The 16796-nt window shown below is 36.7% G+C and overlaps 1 protein-coding gene across 1 annotated transcript; it reads left to right on the top strand.

Annotated features, from left to right (window-relative positions):
• Nucleotides 1-7486: 7486 nt before the first annotated feature.
• Nucleotides 7487-11575, top strand: LOC110671767 (cytokinin hydroxylase-like). The gene is made up of 4 exons (XM_021834333.2): nt 7487-7852; nt 7975-8204; nt 8883-9500; nt 10891-11575. Exons 1-4 carry the CDS (start codon nt 7567-7569, stop codon nt 11314-11316), a joined length of 1560 nt encoding a protein of 519 aa, XP_021690025.2. The 5' UTR covers nt 7487-7566; the 3' UTR covers nt 11317-11575.
• The last annotated feature ends 5221 nt before the right edge of the window (nt 11576-16796 follow it).

Here is a 16796-nt window from a genome sequence, read left to right as displayed (position 1 = left end):
CCTTCACCTTGCTGTACTCTTTCTATAATCTTCATCAGTTGTTGGTCTCTGTGCTGGGAAACTCTAACTCTGTCCCTCAAGTCTGAAAGATCTAGGATTAAACCTTGATCCATTAACTCATGTACCTCTTGAATCAATGGTCTCTTCTCTACTGAAATGTGCGCCAAACTGCCAGAAGATTTTCTGCTCAAGGCATCTGCCACAACATTGGCCTTTCCAGGGTGGTACTGGATGGTGCAATCATAGTCTTTCAGAAGCTCCATCATCTCCTCTGTCTCAAGTTTAAATCCCTCTGTTGGAAGATGTACTTCAAGCTCTTGTGGTCGGTGTATATCTCGCACACTTCACCATACAGATAGTGTCTCCAGATCTTTAGTGCAAAGATTACAGCCGCCATTTCCAAATCATGGGTGGGGTAGTTTTGCTCATGCCTCTTCAGCTGCCTTGAAGCATAAGCCACTACCTTTCCATTCTGCATCAAGACACACCCTAGGCCAACTCTGGAGGCGTCACAATACACGGTGTATCCTTCACCACTCACGAGTAGTGTCAACACGAGGCGGTGGTTAGACACTCCTTAAGCACGGAAACTCACCTCACGATCATCTGTCCAAATGAATGGAACATTCTTCCTAGTTAACTTAGTTAGGGGAGCCGCTATCCTGGAGAAATCTTGTACAAAACGCCTATAGTAGCCAGCTAAACCCAGAAAACTTTGCACCTCAGTGACTGTTGTAGGCCTAAGCCAATCGATTCTGACTTCAATTTTCTTGGGATCCACTTGAATCGTCACTAGAAACCACGTGTCCCAAGAATGAGATGCTTTCTAGCCAAAATTCACATTTTGAAAATTTGGCATATAGGTGCTCCTCAACGTTTGCAACACCATCCTCAAGTGCCACACGTGTTCTTCCTCGGTCAGAGTATACAGAATGTCATCTATGAATACGATGACAAAGCGGTCCAAAAATGGCTTAAACACCTGTTCATCAAGTCCATGAATTTCTTTGGTGCATTAGTGAGTCCAAAAGACATCACCAAGAACTCATAATGACCATATCTTGTCACGAAAGCCGTTTTGGACACGTCCTCATTCCACGATTCTCAAGCGATGGTAGCCGATCGCAGTCTATCTTGGAAAAGAATCTAGCTCCTTGGAGCTGATCAAACAGATCATCGATCCGAGGAAGTGGATACTTGTTCTTCACTGTCACCTTGTTCTGATGTCTGTAGTCAATGCAAAACCTCAATGACCAATCCTTCTTTCTCACAAATAGAGCAGAGCACCCGGGGTGAAGTGCTCGGACGTATGAAACCCTTGTCCAAAAGCTCCTGTAGTTGCTCCTTGACTCTTTCAATTCTCTGGTGCCATCTGTAGGTGGCATGGATATGGGGTTTGTACGGCACAACATCAATATAAAACTCTATTTCCCTTCTGGTGGCAACCACAGAAGCTCCTGCAGGAAGACATCCATAAATTCTCGACAACAGAACATTTCCCATGCTGACACCTTCTACAGATGTATCTCTCACCAATGCCAAATACCCATGGCATCCACGCCTCAACATTTTTCTAGCACTAATTGCTGACACCAAATTATATGGAGCCACGCTCCTGTCACCATTAAAGCTAAACTCTTCCACACGGTATGTGGAAATACACCTTTGTTCCTACAGTCTAAAGTGGCATAGTGAGTTGCCAACCAATCCATCCCCAAGATTACATCGAAATCCATTCTTGGTAGAGGAACCAAGTCTGTGGGAGGATCTTTCCATCCACTACTCTTTGGGCTACCCGGAAAAACCATATCTACATCTATGTTGTCACTAAGTGGGGTAGCTACCGACAAAGGGCATTCTAAGGTTGTAGGGTTTCTACCCAACCTCATGGCAAACACGGGAGACAAATGAGTGCGTAGCACCGGATCTATCAAAACACGAGCCTCATAAGAGCAGGACCGAAGAATACACTTACAAGCGCATTTGAAGCTTGAGCATCACGGTGGGTCGGGGTGAAAACTCGAGCTTGACCCCTACTGAGTGGCGTAACCACGTCTGACTTCTACCTCTGATCGGCTCCAAATCCACGTCCCCCTTGTCCTCGGCCTGTTGGCCATTGATCACTGCCATGTTGGAAGTACCGGATACAATGGCGAGGAACATTTGCAGAACCTGTGACCCCATCGTGGCTCATTGAACATGGGGCATTCCCTAGCAAAGTGACCTGGTTGGCCACACAGAAGCATACTCTGATCCCATCAAACAAGGTCTGAATGTCCTCTTCCACACTGTGCACAAGGTGCCAAGGAGGATCTGAACCGGACCAGGCTGCTGTACCGATCGTGACCACTCTGGATCCGTGCAGTGCAGATCCTCGTGGTATGTGTCTAAAACCACTTCTCTTGCTCCTACCCTTTCCTCTGTAATTACCACAGCCTGCATCAGGAGTACCCATGGAAGGGACACACGAGGAACCCTCTGCTCTGTTTTCTTTGCTCTCCCACTTTGTCATCCACGACATAGCTAATCTCAATCATGCAGCTCGATCAACCACCACATCAAAGGCGATCGGACATCATGGCCAGTTCGCATACCTCTGTCAAGCCCCTTTAGGAACCTCTTCATCTTCATAGTTTACGTAGCTCTGCTTTGTAGGGGCATATCTGCTCAATTCGAAGTGCAGTAGCATATTCATCTCTGGACACTGCCATTCGTCTTAAGGCCTCAAAGGCCCACTTGTTTCGATCTCTAAAGCTTTACGCACAAACCGATTAATGAACAGTTCCACAAACTGAGCCCATGTCAAACCCTCCATCCGGGGTAACACGTAGTCATTCATCCATTGTCTAGGCATAGGCCCCATGACATGCTGCATACACTCTATCAGTCTTCTATCAGTCAACTGCAATTCTGTTCCTGCCTGTCTGCAGGAGTCCAAAAACTGGTATGCATCGCCTGACACATCATAAGTACCAGGCACCAACTTCTTAAAATTTATGATCTGTTTGTAAGGTTCCCCTCTTGGTGCGGTGGACTGTTGCTGCTGTGGAGGGTAGACCATATACTGTGCCATCATGTCGATGGTTCTCTGCAGACCAGCTAGAGTAGCTGCCATGGGGTCCATGGGACCCTGTGCCATGAAAGACCATTCTGAGCGTGGGTAGCTGCTCTTCTACTTGAGCGACTCTAGGCCTCCTACCCGCCTCCTCGGGGCAAGCGCCTCATCTGTCTTGACACCTCATCGGGCACATTTGGTTCAGTGCGATGGCGGCTCTCACCTTCTACGCATTTTCCTGAAATTCAGTAGCATTAGCCCACAAAATTCAAAACTGCACATTGCACAGCTCTATAGACTCACCTTTACACACAATATATGAAGCAGAAACTAGAGGCAAAGACGACAATGTAAGACGAATATGGACCCTATTTTTCCGCATGTGACTCCTATTAGACTTTTCCCAACACTTTAGACAACATTCCCTAAGAATCTAGAGCCTAAGCTCTGATACCACATTTGTCAAGACCCAACCTATTGGCCGGACCGGCACTAGGACACAGGCGACCTAAAGCCCCAGGCCCGTAGTATGCCTATCTGTTCATTATCCCACATCTAAGACCCCTGTGGGCCCAATATCTAGAATACAAACGGACAGAGTCCGGCCATAAAATGGACTTACCAACGGGGAGTTTTAGACTCACCCGACCTGTAAACACAATATATAGTCAATTGGGGAGCTCAGCTCACCCTCCACATACTCATCAACATAATAATAAATGGGAGCTCAGCTCCCTCATCCAATCCATCAAACATGCATAGCATATTAAGTTTCTGAGTCCCAAAATAATAATTTAGTTTACAGACCCAAATCAAATAACATTTCTAACACATGCGTAAATTCTAAGATTTAACAAGTTTATACAAGCGGTAATAATTGACTGCGAGGAGAAAAGCGAGTTAACCAAAATAAAATCCTCACCTTTGAAAAATATTGAGCAGGAGTGAGCGTTAGACTCGAGAGTAAAATATCAATTTTAACCATAATCTCTATAACTATCTAGAACTAATGCACCACTGTAGAGTGAAATGCAACATCAACAACATTTTCACATCATAACATCAAAAGGTAATTTGGAGCACTCACACACCTGTAGTATCAATCATAACATATGGGGTGATCCCTATCTGACTCTCTTAAATCCAACACAGTGCCGGTAATTACTCAAGCTCGGACTTCCACTTAATAACCAAATCGAGGTCCCAGTGAATTACTCAAGCCATGACTACCCCTCGAAGGATTGGGTCCCAATGAATTACTCAAGCCGTGGCGCCTGGTCCTATCCATAGTCCACACCACATCACCACGCATGCGCCAACGCTGCTGCTCCAAATTACCACAACAACAACCATGGCACATCAACGATTATGAATGCAAGATAAATCGTGGCTAGATTTTAACTTGATAATTTTATGCATAGAAGTGATGCATGGGCATTCTGATCATATAATAATATCTAAATTACAATTATAATTAATATTCTACTCACGACTTGGCGATGGTCACCGAGGTGGGCGGAGGAAGAAAGGCATCGGCTCACACGACAATTTTATTACAATCATTTAATAAATTTGACTCAATACAAACAAAGAAAAGACCAATACGTCCTAAGTCGTGCGAAAATCGTGAGTCTCCCTATACCTAGGACCTACCCCACCTGCAAAATGGCTCAAAACACACTTCTATATTCACAATCCATATATCCACAGTTCAATCATATTACACAGCCTCTCCTGGGCCCATCAAATCAGTCATCCATCACAATACGCAAAATTTCAATTTAGTCCTTGTTATTGATAATTTTTGCAAAAATTGCCCAAACAAGATCTAAAAATTACAAAACTTTGCCCATGGTCCTTAGCAATATTACTAAGCTATTGCAAAAGAATCGTAATTTTCTAAGCTACCACGAATATTTTATGGAATTTTAATCCTATTTAAGCACTAGAAAATTACGAAAAGCAAGGTTCGGGTTTACCTTTGCGATTCGACTTGAGCAGCGCTCGGGGACGTCGACAATGGGGCTAGCCAAAACCTCGGTCTAATTCGGAGACTTTTCGTGCAGTGCATGCGGCGAAATTTGCGGACGGTCAAGCTTCTAATTTCCGCGAATCGAGGATACCTACACGAAGCCCATAACACGGGGGTTAGTACATAAATTTTTCAGAATTTTCTAAGCTCATTAAATGCTCGGAAAAACACTGCGAAGTTTAGTGGGACCCACCAAAAGCGTGTCGGAAAAATTCGAAATTTATGTCGTTGCGAAGCTCTCGATGAATGGAGCGTCTTTGGTGGCCTCGGTTTTCGTGGGATTCACGGTTTTAGAAATCTAGCCCAAAAGTTGAAATGGGCTAAAATCTTCCGAGCAAAAATCGGACAATCCGCTCGATGGATTTCGGTTTCTTGGTGTCTATGGAAAGCTCTCGCGAGTAGATGATTTTGGACACAAGACCAGGTCAATTGGTGGCGGATCGGCGGTTGGCCGGGAAGTCGAAGCAGCCTTGTGAGCGTTGCGCGCATTTTCATTGTTTGGGCGTGGCCATAGTGGGAGGCTGGCCGCCGTCGGTGAGTAGGCGGTGGTGGCCGTGGTGGGAGTGGGGAAGAGAAAGCGAGAGAAAAGGGAGAGGGACGACGCGAGGAAGAAAAAGGGAAGAAGGAAAAAGGCGGTCCGATTCGACCGGTCCGATCGATCGATTCGGTCGGCGGTTCTATTCAGAATATAAACTTTGAAATTTTTGCTCTGCCTCGGGACCGAAAACGAGGTCCAAAAATTTCGAAAAAATTCCAGAAAACTCAGAAAAATACATAGACTCCAAATATATTTTTAGTTTTGCCACGTGGTCTTTAAATTAATTTTTAAAAATCATCAAAGTTTATATTTTCGGAAAATCGAATCCGATTTTTAAAATCCGAAAAATCTCAAAAAAATTCCTAAAATTTAAATAAAATTAAAATACCAAAAATGCTCATAAAATTTAAAATTTTGGGGTGTTACATATAGTATGTCTCTTATTAAGTTGTCACTTAACAAAGTAGGGATACATTAAAATTCTGAGTTTAAGTGTCTATAAAGACATTTTCAAATTAATTAATAATTTAAAATAATAATTTATAATTATTATAATAAATGATACCTTAAAATTTTGACTCTATATAAAATATATAATTATTAAAAAAATAAAAACCTTTCTAAGTTTTTTTTCAAGGTTTAGTGAAAGATGTTAATTTTATCAAATTGATCCTAAACTTTTAATATTACTTTCAATTTTAGTAATAAATTTAATTAAAAAAAATTAAATTCAAATCGATTAACAAAGCTTAAAGGTTTTGATTTTCTTTTAGTTATTTGGCCTATAAAATAAATAGCAAGAATTTTTATGCCACAAAAAATTTAGGTTTTTGGCTCTAATATTTCATATGCTTTCATAATTGATGGTAAAATTAATTTTAAATATTAAATTTGATACAATTATTATTCTCATATTTACATGAAAATTTTTAGATACAAATTAATAAAATTAGTCATTAAAATTAATATTTTTATTAAAAATATTAAGATTTGAATAATTTAAATAAATGGAAAAGTTTTATAAACACTATATGGGTGGTGGAGAGATCTGCTTAGGGATCCAGAGCTTCTAATCATCGTAGCCAAACAAAAACTTGCTTTCAAGAATTGAGATTAGATTTTGCAGCTAAGATTTCAGGAATTGAGAAGATTTCAAAAAATGGAGGGAAGTTCTCTGGAGGGATTAGTTTAACGGAGATAAGAATTAATTATCTGTTGCTAATAGATGAAGATGAAGATGATTATGTATTTATTTGGAAGCTTCTAACTGGATACAACGCTCTTATCTGAATTCAAGAACAGTCTCTGCATATATTCAAAGTACAGAAGAGAAAAAAATCTGGCAAGAAATCTAAATCTGTTGGGCCTTATTGGCAAGGTAAACCTAAAAAAGAAAGGAGAAGGACAGAAAAATATTTCTCTCATTGCAAAATTTAACACCCTGTTTCAGAAAGGAAAATAGAAGGTGAAAAATAACGAATATTTTATCTTTGTTATTTTCTTTATTTTTGTTTGGACACCTGGAAAATTAAAAAAAAAGAATTATATAAAATAGAAATAAAATAATTATATTTTCATAAATTTACCATTATACTCTTAACTTTTTGCTCTTTTTGTTGTTTATATAGGGGTTTATATGTAATTACAAATAGTAGCTTATTAGGGGAAGCTAAGTGAGAAAACGGCTCACCAAATAGGAAAACAAATAGCACAATTTTAGTGTCGTGCTCTCGATGGAATTAGGAAAAATACGCGGTTTCTGATTAGTCCACGTACAGAGAAGTTGGTCAATAAATAGTGAATGTGCAGTTCTACAGTGAAAATCCGATTCTCCATCTATAAATACGCATTTTGGTTCTCTCTCTCTTATAAAATATATTAGCAATCGACTTCTTAGCCCTGTGTCTCTATCCCTGTATATATGTGTGTCTGAAAAGAGAGATGGAGTTTCTTCAGCTTTTTAACTTGAGCTTCATTGTTGTTGTCCTCTACTTGATCGTTAGACTATTGATTTCCTTCTGGATTTCACCTGCTAGGACTTATATGAAGCTTAAAGAAAATGGGTTTGGAGGTCCAACCCCAAATTTCCCTCTAGGGAATATTGAGGAGATGAAAAAGATCAGTACAAGCAGTGTTGCTTCAGCTTCTTCTGGATCTTTAGGCGCAGTCTCCAATGATATTCACTCTACTGTTTTTCCTTACTTTGCTCAATGGCAGATGTCTTACGGTATGTGCTTTTCACATTATATCATCATTCTTTTAGTAAACACATGATTTTCTAATCCTTGCATATTGCACATCGTAGATAATAATGATAAATGTCCTTATGAGTACATTTGTATGTTGCAGGGAAGGTGTTCATATACTGGTTAGGTACAGAGCCATTTTTATACATAGCAGACCCGGAGTTCCTTAGGAGGATGTCGACAGGAGTCATGGGCAAAAGCTGGGGAAAGCCCAATGTGTTTAAACATGACAGAAAACCTATGTTTGGTAATGGTTTGGTTATGGCTGAAGGTGATGACTGGGTTCGTCACCGCCATATTATCACTCCTGCACTCTCACCGGCCACCGTGAAGGTTAATCATCTCTCTCTCTCTCTCTCTCTCTCTCTCTCTCTCTCTCTAACAATATTGGAAAAATCTCATTTTTTACATTCAAATGTTTTAATTTATCTGTACCGTTCACCATGATCACTCACTAATAACGTGATGAGAAATTATTTATATAGTACAATTAATCAATATGATACTCCTACTTCTTGCATTATTATGGATTTTTATTACATGTAAAATTCGTTAACAATTAATTCCACTTAAACGGAGAGAAAAGCATTATTTTAGTGCAAGTATCTACTTAATAATTTATTATTAATTTAAGTTGGGTAAATTGAAGGATGGTGAATTTTGTCAATAAAAATGCACTGAAAACTTGTATTTATTATTTATATGTAAAGGTTACATCAAATTACTCAGAATGGATAAAGTTGTGTGCCATTTTCTAAGAATCTAGAAGTTGATTTAAGTCTTCTTCTAAATTATGGCCAAAATTAAAAAGTTGGTGGGTACAAATTCTGCAGATCAACCAATGGCTGGACTTTAATTTCTGCATCTAAGTGTTTACTTTTACAAGTTTACTGATATATAATATATACATAGCTAGTGATTTGTCTTAATTCCTAATTTTTTTTTAACAGTTGTCTTAATTCCTAATTATGATATCAACCCACTAAATTCTGTTGCTTGACCTATAAACAGACTATGGCAAGCTTAATGGTGGACTCCATCACTAAGATGCTCAACAAGTGGACAAGCCTCCTAAATTCTGGCTGCCTAGAAATTGATGTCGAGAAAGAAATCATTGCAATAGCCGGAGAAATCATCGCCAAGACAAGTTTTGGGATAGGCTACGAAAATGGAAGACAAGCGTTCAAGAAATTAAGGGCCATGCAGATCACTCTGTTCAAGACTAATCGTTATGTGGGGGTGCCATTCAGTAGATTATTCCTGTGCCCTAAGCAAACCCTAGAAGCTAAGAATCTTGGAAAAGAAATAGATGACCTTTTTATGTCGATTATAAAAGATCGTAGAAATTCCAAAGGAGGGTATCCTCAGAAGGACTTGTTAGGTTTATTGCTAGAAGAGAATCATGAGGAGGGGAGGCTAGGGAAGACCTTGACGTTGACAACAAGGGAGCTAGTCGATGAGTGCAAGACTTTCTTCTTTGGTGGCCATGAGACCACTGCACTGGCACTTACATGGACATTGCTGCTTCTGGCGGTACATCCAGAGTGGCAAAACCAATTGAGGGAGGAAATTACACAAGTTACTGGGAATAAAGAGATCGATTTCTCCATGCTTGCTGGGCTTAAGAAGGTATATACACGTTTTTCATATATATTACATTTGCACGTTTTGTTTGCTTTCTTGATGAGTTGTGTATATATATATATATATAAGTCTAAGATGGGAGTTCCTGTGGGTGAAAGAATTGGAGTTAGAGAGCAAGTTAACATGCACTATACGTAAAATCAGCAATACTATCACATGCATTTCTTCCACCAGAAAACACATTTCTCACTTACAATAATGAAAAGCGCTTTCTTTACTTAACGGAGAAAAGGATTAAAAGGCATGAGATTTGTAATACTATCACTATCACATGCATTTCCACTAGAATACACATTTCTCACTTGCAACAACCAAAAGAGTTTGTTTTACTTAACCAAAAGAAGGATTGATATGTAGGATATGAAGGAGTTAAGAAAGGAGGAAAAATACTTTCCCATTATGTAGTTCATTCAATTAAGAAAATAAACAAAAAAAATCTTCTTAATAATATTGTAAAATAAAAAACATAATCATGACTTGCATGCTTTATCACTTAAAATTAGATTAACTCATTTTGAAACACCTAAATATAATTTACACATCTTTTAAAATAGGGATAAAAGTATTGTAATTTTACCTAAAAATACAATAATTTACACATCTTTAAAAAAATATTACTATTTGAAGAAAAAAAAACTTAAATAAATATATTATATTTTTTAAAAAATTATTTAAAATTTAATTTATAATAAATTTAAAATATAAATATGTGAAGTTTACACCAATTTTGTAGTAGTTCGAAATGGTTGTTTGGACTTGAAGAGCACCACTGGGCAGCTGGTGTTGGCATATAGACCAAATTAATTCAAAAGGTCAAGGCCGCGTAAATGATGTCATCCATGGATTGGAGCTTGCCAATTATCGCGTCGCATTTAGGAAGAGGAGATTTCTGCTTTGTGTTGGCAATAAGAAAGAATAGAAAAGATGACAAGTCGGTATCAGAAAAACCAAGTAGTAAATAACAAAATATCGCTTTTGTGACATGCTGAGAACAGCAGGTGGCTAAACCTAGTATGTCTTTGACCAGCCAAAAGTACTGTGGTGGTGCTCGACCCAGGTGGTGGCTATGTCTAATTGGCCAATGTTACAGGGGCCGGATATTACTGAATATTCTCGATTCATAATATATATATATATATATATATATATATATATATATATATATATATATAAGTCTCTATAAATTATAAGAAATAAATTTTATATTTATACAAATGAAAAAACTTTAAATATATTCAATAAATGTTGACATTTTGTCTGGTATTAGAAATTAATACAGTTAACATGAGAAGCATGAGAAAAATAATTGAAGTGGGTGTCATTTCTTTGTTCTCAATTTCGAATTTGGATATGTGAATTATTTATGTTGGTGCAGATGAAATGGGTGATGGATGAAGTTTTGAGGCTCTACCCCCCAGCACCTAATGCACAAAGGCAAATCAGGGATGATATTACTGTAAATAATCTCACCATCCCTAAGGGAACCAACGTTTGGATTGATCTTGTAGGCATGCACCATGACCCTAATCTGTGGGGAGAAGATGTCAACCAATTTAAACCTGAGAGGTTCGATAATGACTTATACGGTGGATGCAACCACAAGATGGGGTATTTGCCTTTTGGGTTTGGAGGGAGAATGTGTATAGGTAGGCATTTGTCCACGATGGAGTATAAGATTGTTCTATCCTTAATGCTCAGTAGGTTTTCTTTCTCCCTCTCTCCAAATTATTCTCATTCTCCTTCTATTTTGCTCTCCTTGAGACCAAGGATTGGCCTGCCTCTCATAGTTCGCCCCCTGTAGCTAGGCTAGGAATTCTAACCTGAAAATGGTTTGATCTTCATGTGTAGTGTTTCAGCCATATCAAGGGCTTGTGTTTTTCCTTTGTGGCTTCGTGATTGTGTAATATGGAAAATAATAGAAAGCATGTTTGACTTTTAGTCTCAAATCATTCAAGATCTTCTCTTTTACTGCCTCAATATAATTATTTGACATTTGATAGTTTGATGGGTTCAGATTACTCTTATTATATGCACACTATCTCTTAGAATCATGTTGCACTGGCCTCTCTTTGGAAAAACACATAACTTGGAGTCCAATACCAATTAACCAATAGACTGAAGAACTAAATAATATATATAGATACACAAATATATATATAGCCATGTAGTGGATAAGTAAATAACAACTAACAAATATTAACAGGATGCTAGCTAATGTCTGTTTGCCCGGAGAACAGTTTGTCACGATCTGCTGTGAGAGTGCTAAGTGTAGCTCTTATCTGCAAATCAAATGTGAGGGAAGAGGAGATGCAGAACAAGTTTGCACAGAACCACAAAGAAAAATATAGATTTATTCAAGAGGGAAAAAAGAAATTCGAGCCAATAGAATGACCATATTTCACCTTCTTCAAAATAGCAGAACATCCTCTTTATTCATGACGTCAACACCATGAAACACAATCTATGCATCATACAGTTTGTAAAGAGATGGAATAAACAGAAGGCAGAAAGAAGGGTTTAAAGAGATGGAATAAACAGAGATGGAATAAAAAAAAAAAAAAAAATATATATATATATATATATATATATATATATATATATTTATTTATTTATTTATTTATTGGCTAGACTCAATCTATTATGGATATAAAATATATGGTGAAATTTATTTATTAAATATATTGATCCCATATAATTATAATTTGGGTACATGATAAACTGAACGTAGGCAAAAAATTTTCTATAGGTTGAGTGTACAATTTAAAAAAAAAGTTTCATTTTGAATCAAACTGAATTTGTAAACTGAAAAACTGAATTCATGTAAAATGTAACCAAATTGATTCAATTTGAAACTGTTGACCCCACAAGCTCAAAGGAGCATAGATTTTGATGATACCAAAACTCAAATAGAATCAAACTAACATTGTCTTAAGTGTTGTGTATCTCAAAGAAAAAGACACAAGGATTTCATGATGGATTCGTGCTTCTGAAGAAAGGATGACATTCTAAGGATAACACAGGACGAATCAAAGGAGATCAAAGAAGAAAAGATTACCTTCCAAGGTTACAATGAAAATCAGAATTGAAGGAACATATAGTATAGAAGTTAAGTTTTATTTTTAGGATTACTTGTGAAAAGAATTAAGGAGTAAAAGTCAATGATGCTTATTTTCAATCTCTCAAAAGATTTTTCTTTTAAATATCATTATTGGCCTAAAAAGTATTTGACTATGATTTGGTGTAAAGTCTTATAGCTTTGAAAGTTATGCAGAAAAGTTTTCCTGGTATGCTAACTGGTTTGCTACTTATTTTAGTATGCTAACTGGTTTGCTATTTTCTCAAGTAAGCTAACTGTCTCAACTCTGCACAACATCGCAGAAAACGACAAAATAACGACTATTTTCTTGAAATTCGTATCTGTAACGTTCAAATGAGTTCTCCAACGGCAAAAAAACGTTCCAAAACTATAAATACACCTACCTTTGGCCATTTTGCACTCAATGAAAGTCCCTCTACTGTTCAAAATCATAAAAGCTTTCATTCAAAGTGCTCAAAGTGTTTTATTGCTCATCATTGGCTTATTTACTCAACTCTTCTTTATAGTTTCTGTTGTATTGAGTGAGAGTGAGTTTTTTAAACACATTATTATCATTTATGAGAGGTCATTCAAGCACCTAGTGAAGCTTGGTTGTGAAAAGTGTTTGGGATAACACTTGGTAGAAGTGTGAAGCTACTTGTAAAAGCTTTGGTGAGAAGATTTGTAAAGGGCTTTTGTCTCTTGCCTTTAAAAGAGAAGAATAGTGAAGTGAAGACTCAAAGTGGGATCTTTGAGAGAGTGGATGTAGGCTAGTTGAAGGCGAACCACTATAAAAATTTCAGTGTTCATTTTCTCAACCCTTGCTCTTTACATTTATGCATTTTAACTTTATGATTGATATGTTTTTGCTGATATGAAAGTTGAGGCCATTTGCTGTTGATCTTGCTGCTATCTGAGAAAATCAGTTTACTGCTAAATCTGCTGATATCTGATTTAATTTGCTTGTTGTTTGATCTGCTGTCAGTTAGTATATTTGGTATACTGCTCTGGTTGCTGTGTTAAAAATTTATTAAGATTACTGATATCTCTGCTGAATGTTGATATAATTTGTTAGATCAGTATATTGATTGCATATAGCCTAACTTTGAATCAACTTGTCAATAGAGTTGTATTGATCATATTTTACATTAGTCAATTGAGTTGAACCTAGCTGCAATTTTCAAAGGTTTTGAGTAAGAACCGAAAATTGTTTTTAAAGTCCAATTCACCCCCCCTCTTGGACATATTTTGGGACATCAATTTGGTATCAGAGCTTGTCTCTCTTGCTTGAGGATTAAACCCCTTAGAGTGATCCATACATATGGCTAGTTCATCTAGAAACTCTGCTGGTATACCTGCCCCCTTAGCTGAAGGTTATTCCATCACTAGACCACCACTTTTTAATGGCACAAATTACTCCTTTTGAAAAACTAGAATGAGAAACTTTATACAATCTGTTGACATTGATGCTTGGAGAATAATTAAATATGGTCCTTATATTCCTTTTAAAACCAGTGAAGGAACTGTACAAATTCCTAAAGCTGAAGTTGAATTTGATGATAATGATTGGAAGAAAATTTCTACAAATGCCAAGGCTATTAACATTCTTCATTGTGCTCTTGATATTAATGAGTATAATCGTATTTCAGGATGTCAAACTGCAAAAGAAATTTGGGACAAACTAGAAGTCACATATGAAGGAACTGATGTGGTGAATGAGTCAAAGGCAAACCTCCTCATCCGTGATTATGAGTTGTTTGAGATGAAACCTGGTAAAACTATTGCTGAGATGAGTATCAGATTTACAGATCTTGTCAATCTACTTAAAGCTCTAGGAAAGAGATTTGAGGAACAAGAGCTTGTAAAGAAAATTCTGAGGTCTCTTCCAAAGACGTGGAAAGCAAAGACTACTGTTATTCAAGACACCAAGGATTTCAGAAAATACACCTATGATGAGCTAATTGGTTCTCTCATTGCACATGAGATGATCTATAAGAAAGATGAGAAAGAAGGTGATCAAAAGAAAAAGAAAGGTACAGCCTTCATATCCGAAAAGGTAGATGAGAAAAAGAAAAGTGTTGCTCTTAAAGTTAGTTCAAGTAATGATTTAAGTGCTTCAAGTGATGATGATGAAGATATGGCTATGATAGTCAAAAGATTCAAAAGAGCATTTAGAAAAGGTGGAAGCAAATACAAGAAGTTCACAAAGAAATATGCTCCAAAGACTCCAAATCATTCAAGTGAAATAGTTTGTTATGAGTGTAACAAACCAGGCCACATTAAGCCAAAGTGTCCTACATTGAAGAAGAAAAATAAGTTTAGAAAGGATAAAAGCAAAAAGGCAATGGCGGCAACATGGAGTGATAGTGACTCTTCATCAAATGATGAAACAAGTGACAAAGAAGCTGCAAACACTTGTATGATGGCAATTGAAGAAAAGGTGAAAGCTCACACATTGAAGATATTGAAAATGAGGTAAATCTTGAACTTTCTAATGTTGATGAATTAGAACTTGCATTTGTGAAGACATATGATAAATATAGAACTTTAAAAAAAAAATGCAAAATTTTGGTTCATGAAAATTGTGCTTTAAAATCAGAAAATCTATCCTTGAGTATGGCTTCAAAGGAAAATGAATTTTACAAATCATAAATGAAATTATTTAAGGAAGTTAATGATGAGCTTCAAAGATCAAAAGAAGTGTGTGAACAACTTCTTGAGAAAAACAGAATTCTTGAAGCAAAAGTTGAGTCTTTGACAAGAGATTTAACTAAATTTACAAAAGGAAAAGAAACACTTGATATACTTCTTGGGAATCAAAGATCCACAAATGAAAAATCTGGAATTGGTTATGATGGATTTATGAAGTATGAAAAATACAAACAATTTTTTGTTAAAGCTACATCCTTTTCTCAACCAAGTATTACTTGCTTTTATTGCAATCATAAAGGTCATATGATTAATGCTTGTCCTATTAGGAAAGGAACCTTTAAGGCAAAGAAAGTATGGGTGCCTAAAGGAACCCTACCTAATGTTATTAACACTCAAGAACCCAAAGTTGCTTGGGTACCTAAGAACGATTAAGCGATTTAGTGCCTAAGGAGTATCTTTGGAAGCAGAACATTGGTACATTGATAGTGGCTGCTCTAGGCACATGACGGGAAATAAAGGCAAGTTTTCCTCTCTTACTTTGAAAGAAGAGGGTTATGTCAAATTTGGTGATAAAAGCAAAGCTAAAATTATTGGATGTGGAACTATTGGTAAAAATCCTTGCATTGAGAATGTTGCATTAGTTCAAGGATTAAAGTATAATCTTTTAAGTGTTAGTCAACTTTGTGATAATGGTTTTAAAGTCATTTTTACTTCTACACATTGTGAGATTCATGGAAATAATGTTATGTTTGCTGGTGCTAGAATAGATAATATTTACCTACTTGATTTAACAAGTCTTGAAGAAAATTATGAAACATGCTTTATGACTTCAGATGATAGTGCATGGTTATGGCATAGAAAATTAGGACATGCTAGCATGAGTACACTTGCTAAACTCTCTAGAAGGAACTTTGTTAGAGGACTTCCAAAGCTAAGATTTGAAAAAGAATTTCAATGCAAAGCTTGTGCACTTGGTAAGCATACAAAATCATCTTTCAAATCCAAAAATGTTGTAACTACGTCTAGACCATTGGAATTATTACATCTTGATCTTTTTGGTCCAATCACACCTAGAAGTCTAGGAGGCAAGGCATATACATTTGTTATTGTTGATGATTTTTCAAGATTCACATGGACTTTCTTTCTTGCTCATAAAGATGAAACCTTTGATATATTTGAAGCTTTTTGCAAAAGAACTTAAAATGAAAAAGGATATTGCATTACATCTTTGAGGAGTGATAATGGAAAAGAATTTGAAAATAATTTGTTTGAAAATTTCTGCTCTCAAAATGGTATTTATCATACATTTTCAGCTCCTAGAACTCCATAACAAAATGGAGTTGTTGAAAGGAAAAATAGATCTTTACAAGAAATGGCAAGAACAATGCTGAATGAAAACAATTTGCCAAAATATTTACAGTGTAAATCTGACATGCTACATTTTGAATAGAGTTTACATTAGAGCTATTTTAAAGAAAACTCCTTATGAACTATGGAAAGGAAGAAAACCCAATATTGCATATTTTCATGTCTTTGGCTGTAAATTTTACATT

Source organism: Hevea brasiliensis, chromosome 17 (genome assembly GCF_030052815.1).
Source record: "Hevea brasiliensis isolate MT/VB/25A 57/8 chromosome 17, ASM3005281v1, whole genome shotgun sequence".
In the NCBI taxonomy this organism is placed as follows: Eukaryota; Viridiplantae; Streptophyta; class Magnoliopsida; order Malpighiales; family Euphorbiaceae; genus Hevea; species Hevea brasiliensis.
Note: the sequence above shows the minus strand (reverse complement) of the source record. Positions and strands in the feature narration are given on the sequence as shown.

Coding starts and splice junctions, on each gene's coding strand:
- LOC110671767 (XM_021834333.2), top strand. CDS start 7,567: ATGGAGTTTCTTCAGCTTTTTAACTTGAGCTTCATTGTTGTTGTCCTC. Junction 7,853..7,974: donor TCAATGGCAGATGTCTTACG/GTATGTGCTTTT, acceptor TGTATGTTGCAG/GGAAGGTGTTCATATACTGG. Junction 9,501..10,890: donor TGCTTGCTGGGCTTAAGAAG/GTATATACACGT, acceptor ATGTTGGTGCAG/ATGAAATGGGTGATGGATGA.